The sequence below is a fragment of the Peromyscus eremicus genome, chromosome 5, assembly GCF_949786415.1.
Source record: "Peromyscus eremicus chromosome 5, PerEre_H2_v1, whole genome shotgun sequence".
NCBI lineage: Eukaryota > Metazoa > Chordata > Mammalia > Rodentia > Cricetidae > Peromyscus > Peromyscus eremicus.
Genome location: NC_081420.1, coordinates 2,590,854 through 2,603,145, shown reverse-complemented (window position 1 = coordinate 2,603,145; position 12,292 = coordinate 2,590,854). Strand labels below are relative to the sequence as shown.

Sequence of the window (12,292 nt, the reverse complement as noted above, 5' to 3'; positions counted from 1 at the left end):
GAGACAGGTGGAAGCAATGAATGGAATTGTGCCTTTACCAGTAATAGTGTGTAAGGGTCCCCTTTTCCACATCTACATCAGAATTTGTTGTTACGGGTATTCCTGATCATCGCAATTCTGACTGACATAATATGGAATCTTTACATTGTTTTAATCTATATTTCCCAGGTAGCTAAAGATTTTGAAAACTTTCTAAGGTGTCTACCAGCCATTTCTATTTCTTCTTTTAAGAACTCTGTCCAGTTCGAAGCCCATCTTTCTAATTGGTTTGTTTTCTTGTTTATTATTTTTTTTTTAAATTTATTTATTTATTATGTATACAGCAGTATGACTGCAGGCCAGAAGAGGGCACCAGATCTCATTTCAGATGGTTTTGAGCCACCATGTGGTTGCTGGGAATTGAACTCAGGACCTCTGGAAGAGCAGTCAGTGCTCTTAACCTCTGAGCCATCTCTCCAGCCCCTTGTTTATTATTTTTTAGTTTTGTGCATACTCAAGATACTAATCCTCTGTTGGATGTGAAGCCTGTAAGTATTCTCTCCCACTGTGAAGGATGCCTCTTCATTCAGCTGAGTTTCCTTTGCTGCATGGAAATTGTAATATGAAGTCCAGTTTGTAAGTAGTCAGTCTTAGTTCCTATGCTGCACAGTCCTACCCAGAAAGGTCTTCCCTGCGCCATGAGGTTAAAGTGTGCATCCTACTTCTTCTGGAAATTTCCATTCATCAAGTCTTGGGCTGAGATTTTGTTTTTTTGTTCATTTGTGGTTAAGTTTTGCTCAGGGTGAAATATGAGGGTCAAGTTTTATTTTCTACAAGATTTTCCATTATTACTTGTTAAAGGTGCTGTGTCTTCTCCAATGTATATTTTTGACATCCTTGTAAAAAGTCAGTTGTCTGTAGCTGTGTGGATTTATATCTGGCTATTCTATTTTAATCCATTGTTCTATGCATCTGTTTTGTATGCCAGTACCATTTTCTTTTACTACTATGGCTCTGTGATATAACTTGAAATCAGGTAGGGTGATATTGGTCACAGTATTCTTTTGGTCTACAAGCATTGGGTATCTTGGTTCTTTGTGCAACCATGTAAGTTTTTGGTTGTGGTTTTACACATCTGTGAAAAATAAAACTGGAATTTTTACTGTGATTGGCTTGAATCTGTAGAATGTTTCTGCTGGGATGGCCATTTTCACATTAATTCTTCCAATCCACAGTCGTGGAGGATTTTCCCATCTTCAGGTGCCTTCCTTCATTGTTCTTTGCCATTTCTTCATGTTTTCACTGTAGATGTTTTTCATTTACTTAATTAGATTTATTCCACTATAAATAGAGTTATTTATTTGATTTCTTTTGTAGCATGTTTTCCACTGGTACATAAGGCTAGAGATTTGTGTGTGTTAACTTTATATCTTTTGCACTTTGCTAAATGTCTTTATCAGTTCTAAGAGTATTTTGTGGAACCTTTTGAGTCTGTTATGTATAGGATAATATTTTGTGTTAACAGGACTGCTTTGCCTTCTTTTCCTATCTGTATCCCTCTTTGGCTACTTTTAAGATTGTAAACTAATTACAACATTCCTCCTTTCCCTTGCCTTCTTCCATACCCTCCTATAGAACGCTGCCCACTCTCCTTCAAATTTGTGACTTTTTTCATTAACTGTTAATGCATGTGCACATGTATTTGTTTACACATATATATTCTAAATGTAACCTGTTGAGTCCAAATAATGTTACTTGTATTTATGTTTTTTGAACTGAGGTTTTGGCACTGGGCAACCAGTCGGTGTGTTCTTCCTCAGGGAGGACCATCTCTCACACTCCCAGCTTTACTCAGTTGCCTATAATTCATTGTGATATGCCTCAGGTGATGTCTTAGACTCCAGTATTTGCATGGCCTTTGATGGTATCAGGAGCCATGGATATCAACCCAGACCCTAGATGCAGTAGGGCCACGGATCCAGACATGGCCCTAAATACAGCCCAGACACAGATGTCACCATGGCCCTGGGTGGTAGTACTGGCCATCCAGATTAGCATGGCCCTTTCTGCAGCATTGTCCTCAGGCACCAATATGGACTCAGGTGTCTGACCAGACCCCGGTCATCCACATGGCCTTTAATGGTTAATGAAGCCATGGACATCAACACAGATCCTGGCTGCTACAGGGCCATGGACCCAGATGTGGCTCCTGGTAGCAGCCTGGGCCTGGATGCCATCATGTCCCCTGGTAGCAGCACAGGCCACTCAGATCTACATGGATCTGGTGGCAACAAGACCTTCAGGCACCAAAATGGCCATAAGTGGTGGCCCAGATCCCAGGATCTCTGTGGCCTTGGTGACAACATGGGTCATGGACATCAACACAAACCCTGGCTGTGGTAGGACCATGGACGCAGACACCGCCCTAGGCAGCATCCCAGGCCTTGATGTCTCCCCAGTCCTGGGTAGCAAGCAGGCTGCCAACATCAGTCCATTCCTAGCCACCCTTGCCTCTTCAGAACTGCCACAGTACATGCACCATTCCACCTCTTTTTCTCTCCCATTTCTCCACCATGTACTTGCTTATCATCATGGCCCTGTGGATGCCTTCAGGCAGGCAAGACCATGAGGATCAGACTGCCCTATGGGTGTCTTTCACCCTCTTAAGCTGTATGGCATCAGATGGGTCTATGCATGCCTCCACAAATTTATTTTGATGAGGGATGACACCTACACTTACCTGTGAGTATAAGGACAAATGTTTATATATTACTATCAAAGATTGTGCTGGATTAGTAAATTATTGGTCGTAGATTCTTCTCCTGTAAGCAGGATTTCACTAGCACTGAATAGTTACCTAGGTTTCCAATACCAGGCATGACATACCTCTTGTTGAGCAGGTCTTATGTCCAATTAGAAAGTCATTGGTTATTACCAAAATAAATCCTTGGTGCTAAAGACACCATGCACATGGTCCCAAAGATTTATGATCTGGAACTGACCTGAATGGCCCCTCCCTGAGGATTAGCTTTCATGGTACCAGAAAGCTCCATGAAAGCTTCCAAAGGAAGGAGGAACCTAATGTCCTACCTAGCTATGAGACCTATGAACCTCATCAACAACCAGCATTGTATAATGCAATATGGATACATGGATACACATACCTTATATTCCTTTTTTTCCTACTCTTGTCTTACTGCTCTAGCTAAGATTTCAACCACTATATTGAATAGGAGTGGAGACAGTATTCATCCTTGTCTTGTTCCTGATTTTAGTGAAACCAAATTTTTTTTGTTTTGCATGATGTTGACTATAAGCATGATATATATGGTCTTTATTGTGTTTAAGTGTACACTCACCATTACTTTATCATAAAATGTTGGGTTTTTGTCAAAGAGAGGTCTGGTGATTTCTCTCATGTTAATATATGTGATTGGTAACATTTGTTGATTTCCATATAGTGGTCTACTCTTGAATCTCTGGAATGAATACAACTTAGTCATGATAAATGATCTTTTTGGTATGTCCTTGAATTAGATTTGCTAGTATTTTATTAATAACTTTTAGAATTTTTGTGACTAATATTGTTTTGCTGCTGATGCTGTTGTTGTTGAATCTGGTTCTGGCTTGGTACCAGGATAATACTGGCTTCATAAATAGTTTGGCAATTAAGAGCTAGGGCTTTGAATTGGAGAGGGAGTGAGTGGGTGAAGGACATGGTAGTTGAGGGAGTAAAGGGAAGAGAGGAAACGATGTAATTATATTTTAATTAAAAAAAGAAAAAGTAAAAAGTTTTTATCTTGGTAATAACTTGAGTAATAACAGTATTCTTTAAAGTTCTTGGAAAGTCTGCAGTGCATCCATCTGGATCTGGGTGTTTTTGTGTGGAGGGGTAAACTTACTTTTTGTTAGACAGTTATTACTGCTTCAATCTCATTGCTGGCTCTGTTCAATCATTTTTTGTTTTGTGTTTGGCTTATATCTTGATATTTATTCATTTCTTTCATGTTTTTTTCATTTAATAAAATAGAGATATTAAAAAATTTATTCTTATGATTGTTCTGCATTTTATTTATATCTGCTGTAGTATCTCCTTTTTGTTTCCAATTTTATTAATTTGGGTCATCTCTCAATCTCTTTAATTTGGCTAAAGATTTACCAATTTTGTTAATTTTTTCAAAGAATGAATTTTGGTCTCATTGATTTTTCATATTTAAAAAAATTTCTCTTTAATAGTCATACATGCATGTAATGTTTTGATCAAATTCATTCACCATTCCATCTTCTCTAACTCCTTGCCATGTCTTCCCTAGCTCCTTTTCTTCCAGATTTCATATGTTATCCTAATTTTTAAAATGTTTCTATTACGTACTGAGTTCCCTTGTTGCATTTGGAGTATAGGTAGCCTCTCAGGGCTCACTTCTCTGAACAAATATGACCCCCCTTTCCCCTATAAGACATCAATGGTTAATAGTTTCTCAGATAGGGTTGGAAATTCATTTGAGCCTCTCCCATCCATTCTGGGGTCTTAGCTGGCTTGATCTTCTGCAACTCTTATGCATGCCATCCTAGCCACAATGAAACGTCACTGTTCTCACTCCAAGTAAAAAGACCAGACGTACAGATGCAGAGAGCAAAATAGGAGTGGGAGAGTGTTCACTGGAAATCGGGGAAGAAAAAGGAAAGGAAGACCCAGATTAGGTGGATGATGTTTGGTAAATCCAATGGAAGGGAGAATATTCTAGCCCCCTGTACTGCTACAGTCTAGTACAAGTAACTAGAAATTTTCGGATGTCTACAGGAAGCTTTTGAAGACACACAGAAAGTCTAGTATTTGAGTATATTTCAACAGCAATTACACTGATTGTGTCAATTTAGTGCATATTGTACATGTAAACTGAATTCAGTACTGCTCCAGGAAGGACAGATATTATACCTCAGTTAAATAAAAGGATTAAATATAATTCAAAGGCAAAGTAATTTAGAAACCACCTTAGCCCCCACACCATTTAATGAAGTTTAATTCCAATGAAGGGCTGTGGAAGACACAGGCTGTAAGAAGCTGAAATCAAATCTGCATAGGCCAGTGTTTCATTGTGTGCTGGGGATATAGGCTAAGAACAGCACTCAGTGTTTGTGCCCATATATACAAACTGTATATGAACATATGTAAATTTGTACATACATACATACATACATACATACATACACTATTTTTCCATACTTACTGACCTTTGCCCATAGGCATTATTATGGCAAATTTCAGTGCATCAGATAATAAGTTCAAGATTTAACAACAGTAATCCATAATAGAATAGGACATTGACTATGGCTGATTATATTGAAATGCCTCTCTTGACACTCTTGTATGTTGAAGCACTGAAGATTCTGGAAGTGTCACCTGAATCACAGTCCTGTAACTGAAACATGTGACCTTGATGTTTTTGACACAGTAACTGGGAATCTAGTACAGGGTTGAGGTACTAGATAAGGGAGAGTTACATCTCAGTCCAATTCGGTGAAGCAGTACATTGTACAATTACACTTCACAGAGAATTAAACTGGGTGAATTAATGTTGGTTAAAAAATACCAAATCCAGAAATGTTTATAAAGTCTTTCAGAAAAAGTTTGCTGGTATATAGAACCCTGTAAGCAGACCATAACCAAAACAGAATAAAGACCATCACACAAGAACCACTCACTCTTTCTCGTAGAATGCCATCACCACACACAATGCTGTCTTCAAGATAAATTACATGTTTGACCACAAAAAAATCACTTCAAAAAACAGAGAGAAGATAAAAATTATATTTGAATTTAACATTTTTAAAGACACCATTTGCATAACCATTAACATTGAAAATCAAGTTGTAGGAGTAATAAAGACACATCAGTTACAGTAGGTGCCATGCTGAAAGACAGTGAGCACGTCCCAGAATCTACATTGCAATGTAGCTCTTTAGGAATTCAACTACTGAACACACTCAGCACAAGCTGATCACTGTGAAGTGGAAGGCATTCCACTGGATACTTTTTCTGCCAGTCTTCCCTGTGGCCACCAGGCAGCTCAGAATATGTCGGGATAGGAAGCGTATGAAGCAATTGCACAGTGGTTGTTGCGGTCTTTGGCAATCTTCATATAGCCCTCTATGCCCCAATCTACACCCCAGCTGAAAGGAAACATGTTTTACATTTAGTAGAAAGATCAATGAATGGTTGATTTATTACAATAACTAGCAAGAAGCCAACTTAACAGAAGGGTCACAAAAAGTTGAGGGTCTGAGTACCAGGAGGCATCTCACACAGAACTGTGAAGACCACAGCAGAGAAAAGGTAGCTCAGTTCTAACAAATGTGTCAGATTTTAGAAAAACAATGGCACAAAATAACTTTGACACCCAAGAAACCAGTGATAGAATGGAAATGTTATGATAAGACATGTGAGTAGATTGTTTATGGTGTCGGGGAGCTCAGAGGTTAAGGGCTAGAGATCAATGTAAAGAGTCATTTAAAAGCCAGATTAACATTGTAGTGTCCCTAGAGCAAGTTCTCAGGACATGGACTCAGACATACTTGGAACAAGCTGACTAGTCACACCAGTGAACTCTATCAATGAGAGGCACTGCCTCAATATAGAACTTGGACAATGATTGAGAAACAACTGATACTAACACCAGATCACTACACATGTACACTCGCACACACAGGTGTTTATAGACATGCAAGCATCCATACATGCATGTACATATACCTCATACATGTACATGGGAAAATAAAAACAGACTTTGTTCAACTTAAGTAGGACAAAGTTTTCTAGGTAGGCTGTGTACTCAAATATTGACTACAAGAGAGAATCCCTTTGTGAGTCCTCTGGAAGTGTACCCAGTGCTCTTAAACACTGAACCATCTCTCCAGTCACTAAAATTTCAAATACAGATTTTTTTTTGGCAGTTTATACCTGTTTTTGATCAGCCAGTAGCTTTCACCATCTGCTTCATTTCCCTCAGATCCATAGCCAACCACCAGAACTGCATGATTCACAGAATAACTGCTGCATTTTGGCTCATGATAAATACCTGAGAAATAAAGTGGAAGCTGATGTGAGATGCCAGAACGCCTGAGAGTGACCACTGCCACCAACAATAGGGATGCATTTTCAAAGATCCCAGAAATTGATGTAAGCTAAGACAGACTTAAGAGTTAAATGAATTGTTATTGAGAATACTAATTTACATATAGTTTCACAGAAAACTGAAGTAACCAAAATAAGCATAGATTTGTTGATAAACAGTTGCTTAGATGCATATAAGATAACTAATTAGAATCTTCAGTTTTTAAACTAGAAGCTCAAGCCAAGTAAAACTTACTGAACTGAAATTACTCAATTCAAGAAGCTTATTAAGAATTTGATTTCAGATGTACAGTTTCCATAAAAATCTAAAACACCCACCAAATTGAGGATGGTTTTAAAATAAGCTAAACAGTAAATTTTATAATATGATGTACTTGCATGAGAGGGCCATATCAGTTGAAGATAGAACTCAGTATTATTGTGTGGGGAGGAAAATCCAGAAACCCAAAGTCACATATAATTTTATAGATATACAGCATATCATGAAAATGGCATGACATTGGGATTTCACTTGTTTTCATATCTAGAGGGAAATATGCTTACCTCCTTTGTAGAACCTGAAAGAATCATGAGAAGCATCAACTGCAGCAGAGATAGGCCCTATATTTGCTACAGCAATCAGTAGGTAAACCTCATTCGCTGGGAGGTACACAACATCTGTCATATAAGCACTGGAGTTCTCAGGATGGTACCTGCAAGGTCCCTCCTTAAAAGGTAAAGAGATAAGAGGCTCAGTTACTTCCACTCTCCTCCTGGGGAGCATGCATCAGAACCACAACCCTGCACTTTACAGCTGAGCATCTCCATGTCTGGACTGTTTTAAGTCATCTGAGGAAGTGAAATGTTACTGGGAGATTTGGAACTGAAAATCAACTCTCATGTCTTCAATGACACCTCATAGGTTTTCAAGTCCATAAGAAATTTTCCCAAGGAGAAATCTCCATTATATGTGAAATGGTTCGCATATTCTCTGTGCATAGAAGCAGGGACAGCTATGGAAACTACTACATTAGAAACCTGTGCAAAGACTGATACTCTAATGAGACCACTGATGGTGTGCAGCGATTCTGCCTTCCAATATGAGTCCTGAAAACAGTGGATTATCCTGCAATTACCCCTTGCCTGAAGCTGGCTGAAATGACAGTAGTATAGAAAATCTACTTACTTTTGCCTCATATGGATAGGTTGCCTCAGCCTCCAGACCTTTATTGTCCAAAACATACTTGTAGGCATTGTATGCAGTACCATTACTACAGCCATTATTGCCTTGAGGTTTAGAACAGTCTACTAGGTTTTGCACACTTAGAAGGGTCAGGTTGCCAGTTTTCCAGAACATCTGTCCTTCTATGGCACCAGTTGCAGCAAAAGCCCAGCAAGAACCACAGTCACCCTGAGCAGGGAAGTAAAGATTGTCAATACACAAACAAATACCAACCCCAGCAACAAAAATTATTATCTGTCCATAATAATTTATGAAAATGTACTAGAAGTTGATAGATGCCTAGGGAGGGATGGTACTCTCCTAGAGGACATGACTGCTGGCAGTTTGTGCATGTCCCAGTTGATGGCCACACACACATGAACTTTTGAGCAGGACCTACTGGTTTTATGGGTTATTAATGATAACAAAAGAAGAAATAAATTCCAGAGACAGATATAGTAGATGACAAGAGAGAGAGGTGAATTGCTAGGATAAATATCCATTGTGTAAATGTATGAAGCTTTCATAGAAGAAGAAATGAACTGCACATCTCTCCACACTCAATAGACACACATAGACATCCAGTATTTTTGTCTTCAAAGTGGTTTCAGAATATGGGCATGTGCCACTGTCTTACCTGATTCCGTACAGGAGTCACATAGCCTTTCTCTCTCCAATCCACAAAACTGGGTAATTCACTAGCTAGAGATTTCTGAACATTTTTCATTGTCATGGCAGCCGGAACTGGAATATCAGTCATCAGTTTTCTGTATTCCTTAGCAGTCTTCCAGGAAAATAACATTAATTAAAAAAACAAAGCAAAAACAAACAAACAAACCACATAAAAAAAAACACCCAAAACAAAAAGACTGCATGTAAAGAACTGAAGAAAACACAGTGTGAAGCAATCCATGTCACACTCACCATGTCACCAAAGGCATTCATTTCCATGGTGAAGCCATGCTTCCCCAGGCCACTCTCATCATTGTGTATTTTGATCATCTTCATATTTTTTTCCCATACTGCTCTCTTCTGTGATTCTTCTTCCTGGAAATGAGCATAATGAATGGCATTTCTTTCTAACTAAACTCTGGAAAATTCTGACCAAGTAGACTTGCTGCTGCAGTGAACAGAGGTCAAAGAGAGGGTGCTATGGACACAATAGCACACATTCTCCATGTACTGAGGAAAAGAGCATCTGGCCACCCTGGCCTGTTCTCACACTGACTGTGATTAGTTAATGTGATTAGATAATGTTTCAGTGAAGGGTGTGGTATATGACCTCTAATGTGTCTAGATACTTGCAGCAGCAATGATAATTTATTCTGGGGTTCTTCTGGACAGTTTCCAGTTTACCAACCAGGATGTATGATTTTCCATATTTTATCTTCCACTCTTGCCATTCAGCATCCAAACTGGGATCAAGTGCTGGAGCACCTGAGGCTACTCCAAAGCACAGGATGACCAGGAAGACAGCAGGCATCATGTCTCAAGGACCTGGAGAGGAAAGAGTAATGAAGATGTGACCACACCAATATTTTTAAAATGTCTACGTATTCCTTCCTAACAAATTAATCCATCTCTGGTCAATAATATTCTTTGAAATAGTCTTCCAAATACTTTTTGAAAGATTGTGGGAAAGGCTTAGGATATGTTTGAAATAAACCAACCACTGATAATTATTAGTTCCAATGCAAAATGAAGAACACATGCCCAGAATTCTAGCAGGGAAAACTTCAAGTGTACTTCATATTATTTAAGAAAGATCTCCACACACACTGAGGACCAGAAGCAAAACAAGCAAACAGACAGACAGACAAATAAAAAAACCAAAACAACAACAAACAAACAAACAAAATACATCCATGGACTTAAGATATCACTGACTCATGATTTATACCAAGCAAAACTTCTGTTATGTGGTAACAGATCCAAATTTCAATGTGAGCCCAAGAGTTGGGACCACATGGCATCATATACCTTTCTAATATATAGTGAATAATGGGTTTGTCTTGCACCCTCCATTCTTGAATGAAAACTTTGAGAAACGTCTTCTATAAAGAGTGTGGGAAAGTCCAGGCAGTGGTGGTGCATGCCTTTAATCCCAGCACTCAGGGGTCAGAGGCAGGCGGATCTCTGTGAGTTCAAAGCCAGCCTGGTCTACAGAGCAAGTCCCAGGACAGCAAGGACTACACAGTGAAACTCTGTCTTGAAAAACATCATCATCATCATCATCATCATCATCATCATCATCATCATCATCATCATCTAATGTGGGAAAAATTACAGGTATTATTTCTTCTTTCTTACATTTGGGACCATGAAACCAAGCTCTCCGCACACTACCTCAGTGAGAGTGGTGTCACATGGGAAAGCCAGAGGAAGCCAGGCCAACAAGTGGAAGTGAAGCATGAAAGCAAGCCTCTGACGGAATTTGAGGTTCAGGTTTTGCTGGGCTCTAAAGCAACACTCACCATAAGACCTGGATAGGAACATGCATCCATCTGCTACATCTGCACAGGTCAACTGAAAACAGATTTACCCAGGAATTATGTGCAAAAAGCAATTTCTATTACCCAGGAGGTGGACAATGATGGTTACTTACTGGTGTGCATAGTAACTTCTATCACTCTCTGTGGCCAGACCCAGACTTGTACTTACAGGGAACCTATACAAAACTAGACCTGGCAGATGAGAGATCTGTATTCTTCTATGCCTTTCTCACACTCTACCCTCCATCTACACACAGAAGGGTTGCTGAGCCTCAGAATGTATTCTCTTTCGGGGGATCTGCCTGATTCTCCATGGAGTCTCTTAAGGCTCCCCTCCAGGATCACTTCCCATTCTGCCTTGGCACAGACAGAGCCTCACCTGTGGTGACTTATGCTGCTTTAGTCCACACAGACTCAATTCTTCTGAGGTTGCTGAAGACCCAGGATCTGATCCAGTCACACCTCACTCAGGCTTCAAATCCCAAGTATATAGACAGCTGTCCCCGCCCCTCAATCATGCCCTCCATTTGATTGGCTGTGTTGGTGACTGGATTAGGCCTCCAGGCACTGGGACTTCAGGCTCTTTCTGAGATATGATTTCAGCCTGATGCTGGAAGGTTGCACCTGGGCTGCCTCAGTTGACAGCAGGGATCTGAATTTGATGACCTTGTCAAGGGAAGTTAGATAGCCATCCTGTAGGCCTTAGATCACATTATATCTGACATTTTGCTTGCTGAATGTGTTTCCTGGAAGAGCTGTATGGTATTGTACCCTCACAGTTCAGAATGGGAAGTTTTGGTTACCATCCTTGGTGTGTGGTTAGTTAGTGCATTCTATTTTGTGTATTGTCCACAGCTATGGTTAGATCCTTTAAGAACACAGACCCTGGGATGCTCTGTTTCCCTGTCAGTGTGTAACACAGTTGTATCTCACAAGAATCTTTAGGAGACAGTGACCCCCAAAGAGGAAAGTGATGTTCAAGGCTGAACCATAAAAGGAAATATGAATGAATGTGCTGTGAGGGGTCTCATGAAACTTTCTGGTTTTTCTCCTGGCTATTGAATTGAGCTGCCATCTAGAAACACCATCTTGCCTGTCACTCTTCATTGAGGTAACACACAACTGGAAGTTTCTATATTTACCATTTTCAGGACACATCCTGCTGGACTTAGGGCACACTGATTCTTTCTGCAAGCACCACAAAGAGATATTCAGAAGGATTTTCTTTTTGAAGTAGCTCTGGACACTGAACAATAATTCGCTTCTCTCCCTCCTCTACCTTAGCACCCACCATTTCTTTTTGTCACTGTAGATATTTGGCTACTATATTTTGGTTGAATGTTTTTCCTTGTAAGAGTCCCAATGAAAGGTATTTTCCATCGCACCAGTATTAAAAAGTGGGACCATTAAGAGGCTACCCCACAACAATGATTGTCACATTTTCCTCATATTCTAAAGTTCTATCATATCTCATGGCAAGAGAAACCA

General features: G+C 39.6%; 1 protein-coding gene across 3 annotated transcripts; it reads right to left on the bottom strand.

Annotated features, from left to right (window-relative positions):
• Positions 1-6,047: 6,047 nt before the first annotated feature.
• Positions 6,048-9,798, bottom strand: LOC131910253 (cathepsin J-like). 3 transcript variants are annotated; one of them, XM_059262233.1, is made up of 7 exons: positions 9,669-9,798; positions 9,237-9,355; positions 8,950-9,096; positions 8,277-8,501; positions 7,655-7,817; positions 6,938-7,055; positions 6,048-6,150 (listed from the first exon to the last, which is right to left on the bottom strand). In XM_059262233.1, the coding sequence occupies exons 1-7, from the start codon at positions 9,796-9,798 to the stop codon at positions 6,048-6,050; spliced, it is 1,005 nt and encodes a 334-aa protein (XP_059118216.1). The 3 variants fall into 3 exon arrangements, with proteins under 3 accessions (XP_059118216.1, XP_059118217.1, XP_059118215.1); XM_059262234.1 differs by having other exon boundaries at positions 9,237-9,352; XM_059262232.1 differs by having other exon boundaries at positions 9,237-9,359; positions 9,673-9,798.
• Between the last annotated feature and the right edge of the window lie 2,494 nt (positions 9,799-12,292).

Excerpts from the sequence above, each read along its gene's own strand:
- LOC131910253 (XM_059262233.1), bottom strand. The coding sequence starts at position 9,798 with ATGATGCCTGCTGTCTTCCTGGTCATCCTGTGCTTTGGAGTAGCCTCA. Across the intron at positions 8,502-8,949 it reads TGACTCCTGTACGGAATCAG|GGTGACTGTGGTTCTTGCTG; the intron begins GTAAGACAGTGG and ends TTCCCTGCTCAG. Across the intron at positions 7,818-8,276 it reads CCTATCCATATGAGGCAAAA|GAGGGACCTTGCAGGTACCA; the intron begins GTAAGTAGATTT and ends TTACCTTTTAAG.